Raw genomic sequence first — 18690 nt, 5'->3', positions numbered from 1 at the left:
ATCACTCTTTGGTCCAAGTGCACATCCCATGCATAGGAATCATTAGTTCTATGTGTCAGCCGCAGGGCCATGTAATGGTCGTTGGGATATCGATACTTGTTTATATGACAAGGAATGGTATGCTTCTGCTAGTTGATTGGTCTCCTTCTCCACTGTTTGCGTTGATCACGTCGTCCGAGTATATCACATCCTACCTTTCGATACAATTGTTAACGGTCGGGTGCCGTACGAAGAATTTCAGACAGTCATTAGTGCTGTCCGTTGTTCGTACGATTCACCACGACACGTTCTATTGCCATCCAAAGAAGTGCACTTTGTGAGTTTAGTGTTGTTTCACTCCATTGTTTTCGACAGACTTCTCACAATTTTATTTTCAATCCAGATTCTTACACAGGTTCTCAAGTTTGTACTTTGTACCAACCACATCCCTACCATTGTCGTTGCAGCAGTACAAAGTATCGTCGCCGGTATTGCCACAGCCGTGAGGCGAGGTAAAGTTTAGGTGTCCATTGATAGAGAAAACGGAACTATTAAAAGACCTAGACAATGTTAAAGAATGAAAGAAGGTGTAGCTTGAGAAACAAAAGGTCATATACCCCAAAAATAGATAAAATCACATCAGCAGAGAAAGCTTGACTTTCTGCCACCACACAACATTCCAGGACGCGTTCATGTAGCTTGCGACTGTGTAAATACACTAGTCAAGAGCCGTCAGCCCTTTTGAAGAATACCATACAGCTGCAACCGATAATGCGGCATATCGAATTTTTTAAATGCACCACGTCCGGTTGGCTTACCAGAGGGGGACAAAACGAGTGGGAATATTCCAATGAAATGAATTAATATCTTGCAGAAATGCTGCACTGCTTGTCACAGTTTCGGTTGAAATCCAAGTAACAAGTCTTCCAGAGTCCATGGCGACGTGTTTTCTCACTTGATGGTCTCCATAATGTCTCTAATTCCCATTTGACGCGCAATGTTCTCCTTTCTAAGTCCCGCAAGTCACAGAATTGTAACAAGGCAGATTTTGTCTAGTTTTCGATCGAGGTTTGCAGGTTCTTTTCAATTCGCATTCGCACCAACAATGCCAACAACAATCCACATAGTAAAGTGGGAGGGAAGAGACTCTCAGCTAAGGGGACCACCAGTGATCTTGGAGTGTCAGATATAGAGGAAGAATCCGTGTCCTCTGCTCTGGTGTTCATTTACAAACAAGACCTTTTGCCCATGAATGTTGGAGAGAGAGTCGTTGAGGTGTGAGCATGGGGAGGCGAAAGGCTTGCAAGCTAGAAAGGAGGAGCCGTCTGTGCCAGCTCGCATTTGCGCGGGTGGCGTGGGCGAGACTTTGGACTGAAGGACAACGGGTGATGAGTACTGCTCATCAAAGTCACTTGCTAGCATGACTGGCCTGAAATCTGGATGTTACTTTGCCAAACAAACGTCTGTGCTCAGAACCTGCAAGTCGCTGCTTTAAGCATCCGTGCATCAAGAGCAAGATACCTGTATGCTCATGGTGCCGGACACGTCTTGCAGATGAAGGGTGGATATCGCACGCCAATTTATAGAATAATAAGCACTACAATTGCAATAGATTTCACTTCTTTGGCATCAATCATATATGTTCGAGACAGTAAAGCCAAATTCACTATCAGGTCTCCTCAATGAGAATGGTCGAGTATTGTACTTGGCTCCAATATCTCTTGCAATGGCCTGTACAGATTCTGCAGGTACCATCCGTGGTAATACCAACGTTGTGAGTTTGGAACATGAGACCATCATGTTTTTCAAGGAATCGGCAGGCAATGCCTCTCCACTGTTGCCCAACCAGAGCTTTTGTAGATTGGGACAGCTTTCAGCAATCAAGTTGATGCAGTCAGCGTTGAGTAGACCTGGATTACAAATTGCTAAGTCACGGAGACCTGCACCACGTTTTATAACTAGACCTATTACGGCTTCTACCAGTGAAGCTTCTTCATTTACATTGAGTCCCCTGAGGTTCTCATACCAGAGTCCCTTGATGGATTGCAGATGAGTAGCAGCAAGCTCAATGGCCTTAGGAGTAGCTTGGGTGCCTATCAAGTCGATATATTCGATATCCAAACAAGACGAGAGCACAAATCGTAATCCTTCATCACTTACTCTTTGACAATCAACCAATTGCAACCTTTTCAAAGACTTGCAATGTTGACTCAAAGCTTCAAGGCCATTGTCTCCTACATCAGTCTCTCCGAGCCAGAGTCCTTTGGGATTGGGACACTGCTTTACTATTGATGATACTACATTGTCGTCTACTGTGGCTCTCGAGCCAGTGACATCTAAATACATCAATGACGGACCAAGACAATGGATGATGGCATCTGAGAACACAGCACCTCGCTTTTGAGGCCTCATGAATTCTAAGACGAGAGTTTTCAAAGGAGCTCCATTATATTTTTCAGTTTTGGGAGGCTTTCCAGTCAATATCATTTCAGATATGACCAAAGTCTCGATATACTTGTTTCGTCGTAGCAATCTATAGAATATCTCTTCACCAATAGAATCTGCTCTGATTCTTACATCTTTCAATGACCATGAGAGAGAAGAGCGCCAACATAAAGCTCGTGTCAATGTAAATGCACCCTAATCAGTATGGAAAAGGTTCAGTTTAACACAGTTCCAAGGTATACGAAAGTATAACGATGGAAATCGACATGAAAGACCCTCTAAAAACTAACCTCTGCCTCATGGAGACGCACATTCGACAAGTCCAGCTTCTTCATAGCTGGTACAAAGCGATGATTACTGCTAAGTCCCGTATTCATTTGAGCAACCATAAGACCTGAATACGAAAGGATGAATTGAGTTCGAGAAAAAAGCAATCAGTGCATTTGAATTCAATGCTTACCACGAGCCAAATCTCCTACTTGACGATGACTCACAACGACTGGTGCAGCCCATAAAAGCCTTGACGCTTCTGCATACCAACGATGATTGACTTGGGAGCATATAGATAGGGTCACTTGACTTTGGGATGTTCGTGGTCTGATAAGGTAGGAGAATATAATGGACAGGATCTCCGAATGAAGCGTGCCAGGAGTTTGGTCTTCACTAGAGTGATCTTCGATCGAGATTTCAACAATTTTGGCTCTATCTGGTGAATCGGATCGACGAATCACGTCCTGTGTGGTTGCGAGAGCTGTGGCTACTGGATTGTCGTTGGTTGGTGGTGAGGTCAAATGCTTTGGTTCAGCAGGAATCGCAACATCTGTACTAGCTTCACGAGATACTGGAGGCATCGAGACTGCAAAGTAATTAATATTGTGTCCTACAAATATTACAAATCCAGTAGAAAATGAGCATGGGGGAGTCTGAATAGTTTCATGTTTTCAAAGTAACTGTGAAATCAACTGATGCATTGCAACTTACGATGTTTAAAAGTCTCATATGCATTCTCAACAGCACTTATAGCACATCTGATTATGTGGGTAGCTTCGGATCTGTTCTCCTTTTCCCTCCAGAGTTGATGTGTTTGTTGATGAAACGTTTTGAGCAAGGAGTAACTGATGGAAAGAGCATAGAGTACGAGTCCATCTCTAGCGCCGTCAGCCCTAGATGATGATGAAATGTATGCGGTTAGAGCTTGTTCCGGTGATGTGCTCTGTTGGGTCAGAATGACATGTGCCTTAAATGTTATGGCAATAGTTCTACAAGTCAACCCCATAGTTCTTTAGCACTTACATGATCAAAAAGTAGTTCCAGACTGGTTATTATGGTGTCCTTCACCGATGGAGGGGGTATTTTGGGCCAGTTCATACTGGTCATTGTTGATGAGATGTGAGTCATGGATGATTTGGTGAAAGACTCAACAGGTTTCACCAAACACGTGAAATGAAAATGAAATCGTGAATTAAATCTGCAACATAGCTCGAGCACAAGGGATGATCGTCCACATTTTTATTATGGCAAATGCCAACCTCGTTTGTAAGCATCTGTTTTGAAGACATTACACTTTTACATCTAAAACAAGCCTCCCTTTACAGTCGAGGGTCGAGCACAATCCTACCGGCGATGTCGCCCTTGCGCATTCTGTCGTATACATGGTTGATTTTGCTCATGGGCAAAACTTCAATCTGGTTGTGTACAAGACCTCTAGCGACAAAGTCAAGTGCTTCAATTGTGTCTGCTTTTGATCCCATGATTGTTCCTCTGATTTGAATGTTTCGTGAAGCAATCAAAACAATTGGTACATCCAACTATAATTGTGAAGAAATCGGTGAGGCTTCTGGATATTTTTTAAAATAAAATGCCATTGTAGAGCGCATTCAGGCTCAGTATCCATAAGATATTGTAAAGAGACTCGTCATATACGTCTTCGCTCGAAAAAAATGCATTACCTTGGCATTGTGAGGTAAAGCAACACAGACCATCACACCAACGAATGGTCTCAAGTAACCTGGCGCTTGACTGTACGCCAATTGTGATGTAGCACAAATCAAGGCACCGTGAGCTCCACCACCTGTAACTTTACGGACGGCTGATGGAATGTTCTTTTCTTTGGTAAAGTCAAGGAAGACTTCGGCGCCGAGTCTCTTACAGAGTTCCTCCTTGTCTTTTCCACCATCAATGGCAACGATTCTGAAGCCCATAGCTTTTCCGTATTGAACCTGTGTGATGTTGATTGTCAGGATTGTTGTGATGCAGCTTGTGGTAATTGAGAACGGTGGAAGTACTCACGGCAAGATGACCGAGTCCACCTCCAGCACCTGGAATGACTACCCAATTTCCCGGCTTAACATCATTGCCAAACAACTTTAGACCCTTGTATCTAGGTATCGTGCAACACGTCAGCATCCTTTGGATCAGCAGCGAGAGGATCAGCAACCCAAAGACACATACACAGTCAATCCAGCACATAAGACTGGAGCAGCTTGCTCAAAGGACACATTGTCGGGGAGTTTTATCAAACCAACAGCCTGGACTGTGCAGTATTCTGCAAAGGTACCATCGGCTGCCATTCCCATATCGACACGGTTGATGCAACCAACGGTGTGGCCAGCAAAACATGGTTCACAGTTGTTGCAAACGTTTTGTGTCATGCGTACTCCTACTCGATCACCGACTTTGAAATCTTTTACTTTGTCGCCAACTGCTACGACGAATCCAGCACCTATTTGTAGCATGTTTCAGTCGATAGCTGCAAAACGAAAATGTAATGGATGATAGGGAAGTTTCCATATCGTAATACGTCGTTTATGTGTGATGATGTAATCAATTCAGCCTACCTTCGTGACCACCTCGTATTCCTTTTTTGGCGACAGAGACTTCGCCATCTTGAATGTGTAAATCACCTAAATACGATAATATTAGCATTTGGTGACAATCGATTGAGAAAACAGCCAGACGTACTGTGACCTATAAAGTGTGTGAGAGTTAGGGTTGAACGAGTTCTAAAGCTGCAGCAAAAACTTACTAGATGCACAAAGAAGTAGATTGATTCATGAATTTCAAGATGTTAGATAGCTATCTCAATGCCTCAACCCCCCGAACAAACCTACCAAACACCAGTCTTGACGATTCGAACTAACGTAAGAAATGTTGAGGTGAGCTTGAAGCACAGCGACTCAATTCAAACCCCGTTACCTAGAGCTTCATCAGCAGCAGGCTTGGGAACAGGTACGTCTGTTCTGAGAATTGCTTCTGGTCCAAACTAATGGTCAAAAACCATCAGTGAACGTCTATAGTAACACGAAACGCTTCCGAGCGACGCAAGCGAAAGCAAGATATAAAAGAAGTAGATACCTTTTCTAGGACGATGGCTCTTTGAGTCTTTGGTATAGTTTCCATGGTGTCTTTTATAGCGAACGGTTATTACTGTTGACTTATGGTGTGAAAGTGAACGATGAAGTTGCTGAGCCTGGCAGGCTCAACGACGTGAACGCAGGGTAGTCTAGGCACGATCTCTTGATCTAAACCCCTCAGACGATTCGCAAACCGTTCGCAGTCGGTTGTACGTTACGTGTTTTAGTTCAAACTGCACAATATATAACAAGCCATCGTTGGTGGCCAACACCACGCTCAAAATACTCATTATGTGGCGTCGTTCTTGATTTCAATACCTCTGGATATACTAAAGCTAAGCAAACACCTCCCGTAGAAGCAAACGACACTGGACTAGATGATCTTCGACACGTCAGCTCTGGATTTTGTTGATATCTGATCCCAACGGTCAATGACTTACTCTTCCGATACAGCTACACGTACTCGACAATGATGGTGCCATGGATCTCAATCCTTCTCATTACAAAAACGAGCAATACAGTGAGACTCGGCAAACAGACTCAAATTTCCGGTGTACACTGTGTACACTAACACTCGTTCTTTGAATCCTTGTATGGAAGAACTGCCGCCAATTGTCAGGATATTGGCATAGAATGCAGCTTGCAGGCCTTTGAAGTAGGAAGAAGGTTATGGTTATGCAGAGAGCGAAAAAAAGCCGCTGCGACATATACTGAATTTTACCTGTTGGTTTATTTTCGTTAACATCGGCAATGACCTCACACATCCCTGCGTTCTCTGTGCCTATAGCGATAAAGGTCAGATTCTGTGGTTTGGACAAACCGTTGAAAATAAAGTACCAACATCACTAGGTCTGAAAAGCAGTTCTGGAACACAAAACCGTTCAGAGTTCATGATCAGCGAAGCACCCTATGATATATGAAGATTATCTCGTATAAAAAAAATCTTGCCACTATCCATGTAGTCCATTAACAAATCCTTCAATCGTTCATGTACTAGAGCCGTAGTGCGTGCTGACGACCCTTTCGAGATAACGTTCAACGTCCTGATATTTCGGATTCTATTCACAGATCTAGCTATAGCAATCATTCCTTCGAAAGAAATGGGAGCACATTGTACGAATAGCAACCCAATTGTAATCTCTTCCACCCCCTTGTTTAAACGCTTTGCATATCGTACGAATTGTTGCATGACTAATTCAATTGAGTTGCGTGTTAGCAACATATCAATAGAGTAAAGACCACGAAACAGTGGTGTTTTCAAAAAATCCAAATCTGGATCCCCGATATTTAGCAGCCTAGCATTGTTTAAGTTGCATTGTCGCAACTCGTCAGGACATAACTCGACACCGATACCAAAAATACCCTCTCAGTAGCTGGAGTACCACGTGAGAGAGCAATCAGTATTTTAGAAGCAATTTCCTTGGGTGCGAGATCAAAGTGGAAGTCAAGACCAATGATGACTTTCTTCAAGTGTAGCATTTGTTCTCTGGCAACCATACTTTCAATAAAGTGCAGTGCTTGTGCTGCTGATGTATCCTCAACAACAAAAGGATCTCCGTTTAGAGAGAGTGCATCCACCTTTGGTGGTAGTGTTGTATTGTAAATATCACAATCCCATTCCAAGCTGATTTTGACTATGGTCGTTTTTTCTTTGGGCATCATTTATTCTGCTGAGAGTCTGAATATCATTGGCTCTGGTTACTAGCACTGTGTCGTCTCCGATAAAGTGGGTTTTTAGTAGCGGGATGGCTACCGCTTGTGGAGGGAATCTTATCGAGATTATTCCGTAAATCTTATCGGAATTATGACCAGGGATCTTATACGGTCTCCTTAGTGCAGTCTGCATATGTAACCAGTCCGGAACCATAAGCTGTTGAACAAGTGCGTCAAAGATGAGTCAAAGTGAGATGTCAAAATGCAAAGCGTCAAAACGACACCATTCGCGAGCCAACCTTTGCGACGTCTCCATCAATCATGTAGTTTCCTGTACATTCTATATCGAGACAATTACCAACTTGACTGATCTTCAAAGGAGGGAGCACCTCCTTAATGTTAGGATCGCCATTCCATTTATTGAGAACCAAAGAGTAAGATACGATCAGAGCATGGTCGTTAGTATTTAATCAACAAAACGTCGGTGAAATGCCCCTTTTGCCTCCATCCGTGATATAAGTCGTGTTTTTGAAGTTAGCTGGACGTTTGTATCTCCTTTTGAGTGTATGTCTTCCATGAAACCCGCTATTTGAGGGTTTGATGGCTGAGCTTTCTTTATTGGTGGCATAGCTGTATGTGGGCATAGACTGGATTGTTTTCTTAAAGAAGAGAAGAACTCTGGTAGATCGAAGTTTTGACTGTCGCACACCTTGACCATAAGCGTGGCATCCTGCGTGAGAATCCTTCGACGTGGCATGAAGGGACGAACGAATTTTTTAAACCCATTTATGCGCGTTCTCAAATATCTTAACGATAGCGACCGGTTCGAGAAACAGCTTCAAAAGACGTGACAAATTGAACTTAAAACGTCATCGAGTTATGAGGGGAGCAGACGTATTCCATTCTAATTGGTATAAATACAGCCGCCAGAATGATTAATAAGTATTATTAAATCGGATTACATGTAAAGGCGAGGCGGTTGAATGCGTATTCAACTGGTGCAAGGACCTTGTTCCACGTCAGCACAACTGCTACAGCACTTACAGACAAGTATAAGGTGAGTAAAAGTTTTTAAATCCAGAAACATGTGGTCATTGGATACGTACTTTTGAAGAACGTGATGCGGCACAGCAGCAAGACTCACAGGACGTGACCTTGTGGTTGATAATATCTGATACGTGCCAGCATCCAGATCACAATCAGAAGTATACCGTATTCCAATCGAGAACTTTTGCGATAGTCCCGCTATCTGTGAAAAGTCCAAAATCAAGTTTTGGTACCCGAGTAGACTCGTGCACTTTGTTGTTGTATCATATGAATCCAGTTTAAATAGCACCCGTGCATAGCTTATGGGTTCTGTAAGAGATATTTGCAGCTCCTGGCTATTCAAGTCTTCTGTTACGATGAGGTTGGGATTGGATGACTTGTATATGGGTCCAGACGTGAGGAGTTTGTCCAATACATTTAATTGTGTAGCTGGACACGGTAGTTTCGAGCATCCCATCACGTTTCCTGTAATATCGTACTGGCAATATGACGAAGAAGTGCATGATGCACCGAAATCATTTGCTCCTGCTAGATTTGATGATGGACGCGAAAGTGATGAGTTACTTGTTCCCTCGATAACTGAAGCGCTCAAAAATCTAGAATATGATGACACACCGGTGCAGCAGACGTTATCTCCTTCGATGCACGCACTGTTGCTACCACAAGTCGAGCTACATGTGCTCGTAATTTGAGACACACAGAAAACCTAACACATTGCATCAGTTATCGAGAAAACCACTTGGCGCAGATCAGGTTAATTGACTATGAGACGTACCAGGAGCAACAATATCACGTAATCAAACCTCCAGACCATCGCTTCTGCAGTTTTTTCGGTGGGGTTGGGCTGGTGGATGTTGGCTTTGTCTCACAAAAAAACTCTAATTGAGCGATCACCATTAAGTATTGAAGATATTGATGTATGTTTCTTGAGTATAACTACTTGCCCTTCATGTTTGGGTGAGGCCTGGGAGACCCTCTGACCCGTTGTGAGTGGTTTAAGAAACAAATCAGAAAACAGACGAGTTTTTGGGAGCGGTCACTCATCTCCCTCGTATCCGTGTATTTAATGGACGATTTCACATCACATTAGTGCTGTTCTTGGTACAGAAGCATGTTATTAGGCCATAAAATCGCGTCTCGCGACAAACTGGTGAGTAGGAAACACGCAAGCAAGTGCAGCGCAATGTCCCTTCAAAGGGCTGGATCCACACTGAATGTAGCGTATTAAGCGTAATTGTAGATTTCTTTATTGTCACTTTCGTTTCAGACATGGCACTGCCATGGCAATTGCTGTGCCAACATGCTGTACGATTGCGCGGACCGTACCTATAAAAAGAGTTGCAAAGCGCACTAATAGCTAGATTCCCTGTGAATCCACGTAAGAATAATGGTCACTTGACCAATTTGTCTCTAGGATTAATGGGTGGGATTTGGAGACGCATCAACACACCAACACAACAAAAACAACAATTATTCGTACCCTGCTCCAAACATCAAAGGGACGAGAAGAGCAAGTGCAGGCCCAAGCAAGGCATAACCCAAGGCTGTAGGCCGCCCCTATATAATAATCAACCCACACAACCGCACTTATCCGCAACCATGATTGTTTCGACACCAACAAAAGGAAACAATGCTCCCTCGGCCTTCATTACCTCGGCGCCCAGAACAAAGACCAAGATTATACAGAGGTCGCTTCATGCCAATCCATCAAACACACCCTCAAAATCAGGTATAATCATCACTTTTGTTGTTTTAACGCCATTTGCAGTGATAAATGAAACCAACAGTCTAACCTCTATTATAACAGCCACGACACCAACAAATGGCAACAGTCCATTGACTGTCGTAGAAGGCCCGAGTACGAGAACAACTCCTACTAGGCAGAATCCTGGATCATCACAACAGCAACAGCAACTAGCAACAAACTCCCCAACGAGAAGGAGGATTGTAAGATCAATCTTCCCGCCTCCTGCCGCTGCATCAATAGCGTCATCATCAACCGCCGCGGCAGTGGAAGATCAAGGTCATGCCAAACCGAAGCGACATATTGGCAACAAACGAAGTAGTGATGCATCTTCAATAACCAGTACGAAAGGGGACAGTGGTGCTGCCGAACCTGTATTAAAAGCCAAGAGGATCAGCACTAGGAAGTCAGCAAAGAGTTATGAGTCGCTCGAGACGCCTGAACAGCAGGTTGTTGACAAGCCCCTAATGGAATTAGATAGAGAACGAGAAGAGTCGGATGCTACCGTACCAGAAGTGAATGGATCCTCGAGTACTTTGTCTGGTTTCTTCTCTCCTACATATAACTTGCTGAGGAAGTGGGCTGGAGTTGCAGGTAAAAAAAGCACCACACGCACAACTGAATGACAGCACGGGGCACGCCTATTTACGCAGTTAACACTTTTAGATGGCAAGGATTCAGACGGAGAAGCCAAGGAAGACGAGAATGTGCCGCCCGCCGAATCGGCCCCATCATCATCACCTTCAACAAAACGTTCAACCCCCGACCCACAGGAATCGTGTAAATTGATACCCGACGATACCGCTTCTACACCACCACCTGCTAGCCTGTCAACTGCAGCAGCAAACCTGAATCTGCAGTCTCCGCATCATCATAGTTATTATCAGAATCATGAGCATGAGGTTGAAGAAGTTGAGAATGACCCTGATGCAGGTGGTGAAATGGCCGTAGACGATACAGAAGACCTTGAAGATGAATTCGACCCGTAAGTATCAAGGGTGTGGAGTTGGCATCGCGCATTGCAGTTCACTCAGTGTTTCTTTTGTTGCACATGTTTTCAGGTACAGTTTTATAAGGTCACTACCACCTCTGACGAAAGAACAACTAGCAAGACCATGTGTGCTGCCACGAAGGACTCGATCCACTCCAAAGATAACACTGGTGCTGGACTTGGATGAGACCCTTGTCCACTGCTCAACTGCATCAATCGAAGCATCAGACATCAACTTCCCTGTCGAGTTTAATGATCAAAGTTATCATGTCTCTGGAAGGTTGAGGCCGTTTTGTAGAGAATTCTTGGAAGGAGCCGCAAGAATGTTTGAAGTAAGTGCTAAGAATTGAGCGAAGGGCTGACGTTTTTGCTAACTCATATGGACTCCTTTTTGCTCTAGGTCGTAGTATTTACTGCCTCTCAGAAGATTTATGCTGAAAAAGTCTTGAACATTTTGGATCCTGAGAAGAAGTTGATCAAGTGAGACATCCTTCAATGGGAACCTTCCTTTTTTTTGGTCTGGGAGAAGGACTGACAAAATTTATAATTTCTAGATATCGACTGTTTCGAGACTCGTGTCTTTTGGTTTACGGCAACTATCTGAAGGATTTAACTATACTAAATCGAGACATGATGAAGATGGTGATTGTAGACAATTCACCACAAGCCTTTGGTTTTCAGGTTTGTATGCTATTGTTGTCGTGCCAAGATAAGATCTTTTATACTGATATACACTTCCACGCTTAGGTTGATAACGGAATACCCATTACCTCGTGGTATGAAGACTCAACCGACTGTGAGCTCAAGACGCTATTAGAATTCCTCAAAACTATACAGCATGTCGAAGATGTCAGGTACGATAAGTAGCGAGAACGTCTCTGTTACAATGAGCCGCATACACTAACATTTATCAATTAGGCCCCGCGTTGCTGAAACGTTTGGTTTACGGGAACGTGTAGAGGCCGCCAGACCCATGCTATTAATGTAATACTATTTGATACTAGTTCTGTTATTATGTATTTTTTTACGGTTTTATCCTACTACAACAATATTAAACACGGTTTCGCGATGGTGAATATGTGGACTTGTGGATTCGTGCGGGTGATCGCGTATTGTGCGTAAATTTTGGGACCGTAGACTTGCGTGATTCAGGTTCTTTCTCCTCCTCGCTGGGAAATGCATTCTTGTCCGAATGGGTTTTCCCAACTTTTTTTTTTCACCTCACCTCGAAAAAAAAAACCAGAGACCTCCTCTCGAAACTTGTGATTCGTTCCCCAAAACCTGCCTACCGAAAGATGATATAACGACAGTATCGGCAATATCTGCCATATTTAAGGTAAGTGCTGACCCGAATTTACGCTGGAACGTTCCTTGAACGCCTTGCTTACACGTCGTTTGTAGTGAGACGGAGCGAAGTCTAAGAATGAGTGCACTTGACTTCCTTGCAGAGATTGCATCTACCGAATCAGGATCATTGCCATCATATCAGGGCGAGGCACGCATAGAATCGCATACAGATGTACAGGCAAGCCCGGTATTTGGCAAACGTGACACCTCATCAAGCTCATTAGAAAACATCATCAACAAACCCAATTTTGATAATTTTAGAATGGAGATCACCATGGCATACCCTCGTTAGCTGTAGTATCTGATGAGACGTCGCAGAAACCAGTTGGAATGATGGAAGAGGGCAGCTGGGTATGTTGGATTCTGTTGCAACTGGTTTGCAACACTACCACACAACAAACTGTGCTGATCTACGTGCCAACGACTTGTATTTGATCACTAGGGCATGGATGGTCTTGAGCATCCATCTACCACCAAGTTCTCTGGAGAGCCCGTACCTGACCCACTAAATTTATACCGCTGCAAACGAGCAGGTTGCAACAACGCGTACGATTCGCCCCAGGGACTCGTTGACCACCTCATGAGTGCACACGTTAGCACTGTCTCACGTGGCGGTTACGAATGCCCCTCATGTGAGGGTGTATTTTCCAGACAAATGGGTCTCCGCAACCATCTACTCAAAGAACACATAACAATGCCAGCACGACGATTCTCAACTAGCATGATTATACCACCCGGAATGTCGCCGTCCCCACTACTCCATCCACAATCACCGCTAATGTATGGCACAGATATTATCACGGGCCGGTCTCCATCGCTACGACCGCTACCACCGCCATATGGATCTGAGATTATGGGTAAATCTCCATCGTTGAAACCACTGCCGCCATCCGCGACACATATCGATAGTGATTTGAATCTGGATGCTTCGTCAGCTGCGACAAGGCCTACCGATACAACCCCGTATTCTGATATAGGAGAATACGACGATGATAAGGACGTAGATGTAGAAGGAGATGGTATAGAAACCGATCTGGGACCAGAACAACAGCAGCAACACCACCAGCCTACAATTGCTCATCAATTACTTGTAGTAGCTCAACATCACGCTGACGCGGTACCAGACCAGGTCTTCCAATGTCCGAAAATGGACTGTGAAGAAACGTCAGACGATTTCCAAGTCTTGTTGAAACATATGATTGCTGGACACGCTGATATGAATTCGGAAAGGCCGTTTATTTGTCCTTATCCTGCGTGCAACAAGTCATATCCTGGACAAGGGTACGTGTTTTATATTTTGCGGAGTGCTCGAAAAGGGATTCGGCATAAGAAAGTCTGATCGTTTTGACCTTTTTTTGCCATCTAGTGGAATCAAATATCACATTCTGCATGTACATGCTGATAGAACAGGTGTGCCTGTGCCAGAGATTCAATGTCCAAGACCTGGATGTCGAAAAGTTTATACCACATCTGGTGGTCTTATCTATCATCTCGAGTATGGTCATCCAGGACCACACGCTTCAGCAATAGAAGTCGATGGCCCGCCATACAATTGCCCGGGTAAATACATTCATTTTAATGACAAGAACACCAATAGATTCATGGAAGCATTTAAACCCAGTCTAAACCCAGTCTAATCCCAAAACTCATTTTCCTTTCACATTTTCTAGAGCCAGGATGTTCCTACGGTTTTCTGAAAGTGCAAGCCACCGAACTCCATATCTGGCAAAAGCACAACAAGAGACAAATATTAACAGCACCAACAACCGAAAATGGTAGTGGTGCTGCCGTAAACACTAGTACTAGTATTCATAATAGTAATAACGATGGTGGCCAATCCGACGACGAAGCAGACGACGATGAAGCTGGAGAGGCTTCTGGTAGACCACTAGCCGACTTGGTCAAAGCTGCTGCAGCGCTAGTTGATGATGGCACCCCAACAACAGCAACAACAACAAATGGAGCTACATATGTCGAAAACCCAATAACACCACCGCTCTCATTGGATGACGATGAACACCAGCAACAGCAGACAGGCGCGCCACCTGTGAAGAGGAAACGTGGTCGTCCACCAGCAAGTCCATCTGTATCTATCGAGCGGGCCATAGAACCGAAAAGAGGACGACGACTAAGCAGAGGTGGTGGTGGTGTTGGTGTGCGATCTTCCACACGCAGTGGAAGCAATAAAAGAAACAATAGGGACACTGATGATGTTGATGTGGTCGGAGGTGGTGATAATCTCTAGGAGAAGAGAGAGAGAGATTTACTTTAAAAAAACCAGCACCCTCAATTTTTGTTTGTTTTTTTTTTCGAGTTTCTTTGTTTCTTAAATATACACTCTCACGGTTTACGTAAAACTTGGTGCATGTTCTCACGGTGTTCGTACGTCGTGGGGGTTTGACTTTAAACTTCTGACGCGGTACTATTGACTTCCAATAACAACTAGACAATCATCAATGGTCTACAGGATGATTTCCCTTGCTTTAATGGTATTCATGATTGCATCTCGGTGCACATCACTCCCCCTCATCCAAAAACAACTCGATTCAATCTGTGCAGACATCAAACCCCACCAAACCTATCTGATTTCTCTAAAGCCAACTCACGCATCAACTTTACATCACTCAACCATTCTCGCAAACCACTACAAGATAATCAATACGCATGGAGTCAACATCAAACATCGCTGGCAAATTGGCAGCGTAAGTTTTGTCCAAGCGTGTGAAATATCATGTGGTTTTGACAGTTGCTTATAAGCGTACGCTGATGCACAGAATTGCATTATACTAGTTTACAGGATACTCGATATCTTTCGACTCGCCCTCATCATGCAATGCTTATTTCGGACGTGTAGCAGACGGTGCGTCCATTGCTAGTGAGGAGCATCCACAGCTTGATGTTGAGTTTGCAGAGGAGGATGATGAGGTGTCGATTTCTGACGGTGGTGGGGACGAAATGAAAGATGTTCAGGTTGATGCGCCTTGGGTGAGTGGATTCTTTGACCTTGGATGTGTAAAGATCTTGTTAACAATTTTTTTTGTGGCAAGCATTTGGATAGAATCGATCAAGAGTCGCTGCCGCTTGATGGCGCATATCATTTTCCTAAAAGTGCTGGTACTGGGGCTGATATTTACATCGTTGACACGTAAGACATTACAACTTCCTCCAGTAATTTTTTTAGCGAATTTTCTAACCGGCTTCAACTTGAATATTTTTACATAGTGGTGTAAATCCACACCACGTCGACTTGTATCCACGAGTTATATTTGAAGTCAGTACTAGTTCTTCATCTCCATCGCTACAGGATGAGAATGGACATGGTGAGAATTTCAAATGCATTACTAGAAATAACCTGTGTTTTTTTCGCTACCCGCAATATTAGTAAACAGGTCTCACACAAAAGCAAGAACTGACTCCTTTCATCCAAACTAGGTACTCATTGTGCAGGAACAAGTGCAGGTCGAAAGTATGGTGTAGCCAAGAATGCAACCATAGTCGCAGTCAGATCACTCAATGCTGCTGGCAAGGGACCATTCAGTGATGTGATTCATGGACTTCAGTGGGTTGCAAATCGTGTCCAGCAGAATCGTGGGCGGCCAGCTATCGTCAAGTAAGTAGTGGCAAAGAAACTAGTATATTAGACGACCATGGGTTTCGAAGAGACTCAATTTTCTTTTGCAATGTAGTCTCTCAGTACAAGGAAAAGCTAGTGGAACACTTACGAAAGCTGTTGTTGCATTGGCTAATATGGGTGTTCATGTTACTGCTGCTGCTGGTGAGCAAAACAGAAGATTGTCTCCTGTTGCACACGTAGTCCAACTGACGTATCGTGTTCCTCTAGGTAACTCTGGTGAAGAAGCATGCATTCATTCTCCAGCAATCGCCAGCAAGAACTCTACAGTCATTGCAGTTGGAGCAACAGACATCCACGACGATATAGGCGTGTACTCCAACTATGGAGAGTGTGTCACGATCTTGGCTCCAGGTTCGAATGTCGTGTCTGACTATATTGGTAAGAGGTTAAAGCTTCAGTGGCTAGTATGATTCTTTGCATACTTCTTATTTGGCTTTTTTTGCACATAGGAGACAACGACTCGACAAAGCAACTTACTGGAACATCAATGGCTAGTCCACAGATTGCAGGCGTCATTGCCAATCTCATTGCAAGTGAACGTGTTGATAATGATCCGAAGCTGGTGAAGCAGTACCTGTTGGAACATGCATCAACGGACGTGATTTCGAGCTCTGATGGTGGATCTGTGGAGTATGCTCCTTTTGTGTATCTGAACTAGGTAAATATTTGTGTAAATCAGTGGCTATTAATATTGTATCGCCATTGTGATTCAAGGATTCACAAAGAACCATATGATGTACAAAATCTTGAATCTATTTTGCTCTACCTCGTTCACGTACCGGCAGATCCTGATAAAACGGACAGATTCACGATTCACGAGAGTTTCGTTTTGAGTTTGCGTCGGAAGCATGGGGTGTGGTTTGATTCAACCCTTCATCCAATTGCTTGTGTCTTTCACTCACTGCCAACAACAGCACCCAACAACAACAAACCGAATTATTTATAAAGGAAATCCGCTTTCACAACCATGGCAGACGTCGGAGTAAGTTGACCTCCCTTCTTTTGCTTCTCTTTCGTTTGATGTGTTGGGAACGAGCGCTGAATTTTTTTAATATGTTGCATGTGTTATAATTGTGTCTTGTTGGACTCGCAACTTGCTGCAAATGCACGGTACTAATAGACACATTTACGTCTACAATAGACTAAATTTGGCTCATCTAGCTCGCTAACTATGAAGACAGAAGTCTGCGTCGCTTGTCAAAAGGTACTAAACAACATTTGCAACATTTCGATAAAGGGACTCATCAAAATGTCGGACGGAGAGACTAAAAGAGAACGTTTCCGTAACAGGTGGTCTATCCTATGGATATCTCCAAGGCTGACGACAAGGTAGTACCTAGTTATGGTGGCTGTGCTCACAATGTTGTGGATTGTGTTGGGGTTGACATTGAAGGAAATTTCGCCTTTATTTAGGTCTTTCACAAGAGTTGTATTCGATGTGGTCATTGTAACAAAGTCTTGTCTGTGAGTGGTGTTTCCGTTTGGGTTGTGTAGTATCCATCTTATCCCAATACGTGATGTTTTTTTGCTGACGTACAAACACAAACAGTTGGGAAACTATGCTGCTCTGAACGGTGTCTTTTATTGCAAACCGTGAGTGCCTTTATGTCATACATACTACTCGCTCATCTAACTTGTCGTTTGACAATAGTCACTTTAAGCAACTGTTTGCCATGAAGGGTAACTACACTGATGGTTTCAAGGCCAGTGAAGAGAACCGTACTGCATCCAATGTATGTGCTTCACCACAGATTTTGCTTTTTTTTGCGTGAAATCTGCTGTTTCTCAATTTAACTAACAAACCTCCGTAGGCTGCATTAGACAAAAAGGAAGAAGCAGTGGAAGAAGTCATCGAGCCAGTCAAAATCGTAGCTGAAATCAAAGCATCTTCAGAACCAGACAACCGTGGCTCTCAAGCCAACAAGGGAACCGTCGCATCCCTCTCATCTGCCTTCACCAACGAATCATCAGACCGTGGCTCACAAGCAACAAGGGGCACCGTCGCAGCACTCTCATCAGGATTCTTGAAGGATGAAGCAAAAACCGAACAGAGCAAAACCCCACCGCCAAAACCAGCTAAATTGTCCAAGACCTTTGGAGCTGCGTCTGAATCATCCCCTGATTCACCACAAACTGCTGTCGTTGAATCACCTGTTAATGGAGGCAAGACAATGGCCAAAGTTATGCCTCAGACTGTTGAGGAGTTGCAGGCCTTGTTGCGTTTGAGGGATGATGAGATCTCGATGCTTAAACGTGAATTGGAGTCTCAACGCGAGGTAAACTATGTCGTGAGTTATGAATTCCTTATAGTGTGTGGTTTGCTGACGCGTGATTCAACGTCATAGACTTATGAACGACGATTGGCAGCTTGATTTTGGTGTTGATACCAACATAATGATAAACTTTATTATACCTACACACCTACAGAACTAGCATTGTCTTATAAGATTATAGAAATCACGAGTAGTACGTACACTATGATGTTCATGATGATTGA

The 18690-nt window shown here is 43.8% G+C and overlaps 5 protein-coding genes across 5 annotated transcripts; 3 read left to right on the top strand and 2 right to left on the bottom strand.

The window, feature by feature from the left end:
* Positions 1-1608: 1608 nt before the first annotated feature.
* On the bottom strand, positions 1609-3801 carry SmJEL517_g01534 (uncharacterized protein; the record flags this gene model as incomplete). Its single annotated transcript, XM_031167462.1, has 5 exons — positions 1609-2619; positions 2715-2818; positions 2885-3304; positions 3406-3637; positions 3718-3801. 5 exons carry the CDS (start codon positions 3799-3801, stop codon positions 1609-1611), a joined length of 1851 nt encoding a protein of 616 aa, XP_031026450.1.
* Positions 3802-4013: 212 nt separating this feature from the next.
* SmJEL517_g01533 (uncharacterized protein) lies at positions 4014-5823 on the bottom strand (the record flags this gene model as incomplete). Its single annotated transcript, XM_031167461.1, has 9 exons — positions 4014-4232; positions 4374-4643; positions 4714-4804; positions 4876-5146; positions 5262-5327; positions 5386-5391; positions 5542-5559; positions 5620-5686; positions 5779-5823. The coding sequence occupies 9 exons, from the start codon at positions 5821-5823 to the stop codon at positions 4014-4016; spliced, it is 1053 nt and encodes a 350-aa protein (XP_031026647.1).
* A 4253-nt stretch (positions 5824-10076) lies between these two features.
* Positions 10077-12200, top strand: SmJEL517_g01532 (uncharacterized protein; the record flags this gene model as incomplete). Its single annotated transcript, XM_031167460.1, has 8 exons — positions 10077-10206; positions 10285-10815; positions 10888-11206; positions 11283-11544; positions 11613-11692; positions 11767-11893; positions 11960-12066; positions 12131-12200. 8 exons carry the CDS (start codon positions 10077-10079, stop codon positions 12198-12200), a joined length of 1626 nt encoding a protein of 541 aa, XP_031026646.1.
* A 3023-nt stretch (positions 12201-15223) lies between these two features.
* SmJEL517_g01531 (uncharacterized protein) lies at positions 15224-16851 on the top strand (the record flags this gene model as incomplete). Its single annotated transcript, XM_031167459.1, has 8 exons — positions 15224-15261; positions 15436-15544; positions 15607-15704; positions 15782-15879; positions 15992-16169; positions 16246-16334; positions 16401-16571; positions 16643-16851. 8 exons carry the CDS (start codon positions 15224-15226, stop codon positions 16849-16851), a joined length of 990 nt encoding a protein of 329 aa, XP_031026645.1.
* Positions 16852-17160: 309 nt separating this feature from the next.
* SmJEL517_g01530 (uncharacterized protein) lies at positions 17161-18565 on the top strand (the record flags this gene model as incomplete). The annotated part of the gene is made up of 8 exons (XM_031167458.1): positions 17161-17175; positions 17335-17397; positions 17484-17522; positions 17607-17657; positions 17743-17786; positions 17845-17926; positions 18005-18469; positions 18539-18565. The coding sequence occupies 8 exons, from the start codon at positions 17161-17163 to the stop codon at positions 18563-18565; spliced, it is 786 nt and encodes a 261-aa protein (XP_031026644.1).
* Between the last annotated feature and the right edge of the window lie 125 nt (positions 18566-18690).

Source organism: Synchytrium microbalum (assembly GCF_006535985.1).
Source record: "Synchytrium microbalum strain JEL517 chromosome Unknown SmJEL517_scf0005, whole genome shotgun sequence".
NCBI lineage: Eukaryota > Fungi > Chytridiomycota > Chytridiomycetes > Synchytriales > Synchytriaceae > Synchytrium > Synchytrium microbalum.
Note: the sequence above shows the minus strand (reverse complement) of the source record. Positions and strands in the feature narration are given on the sequence as shown.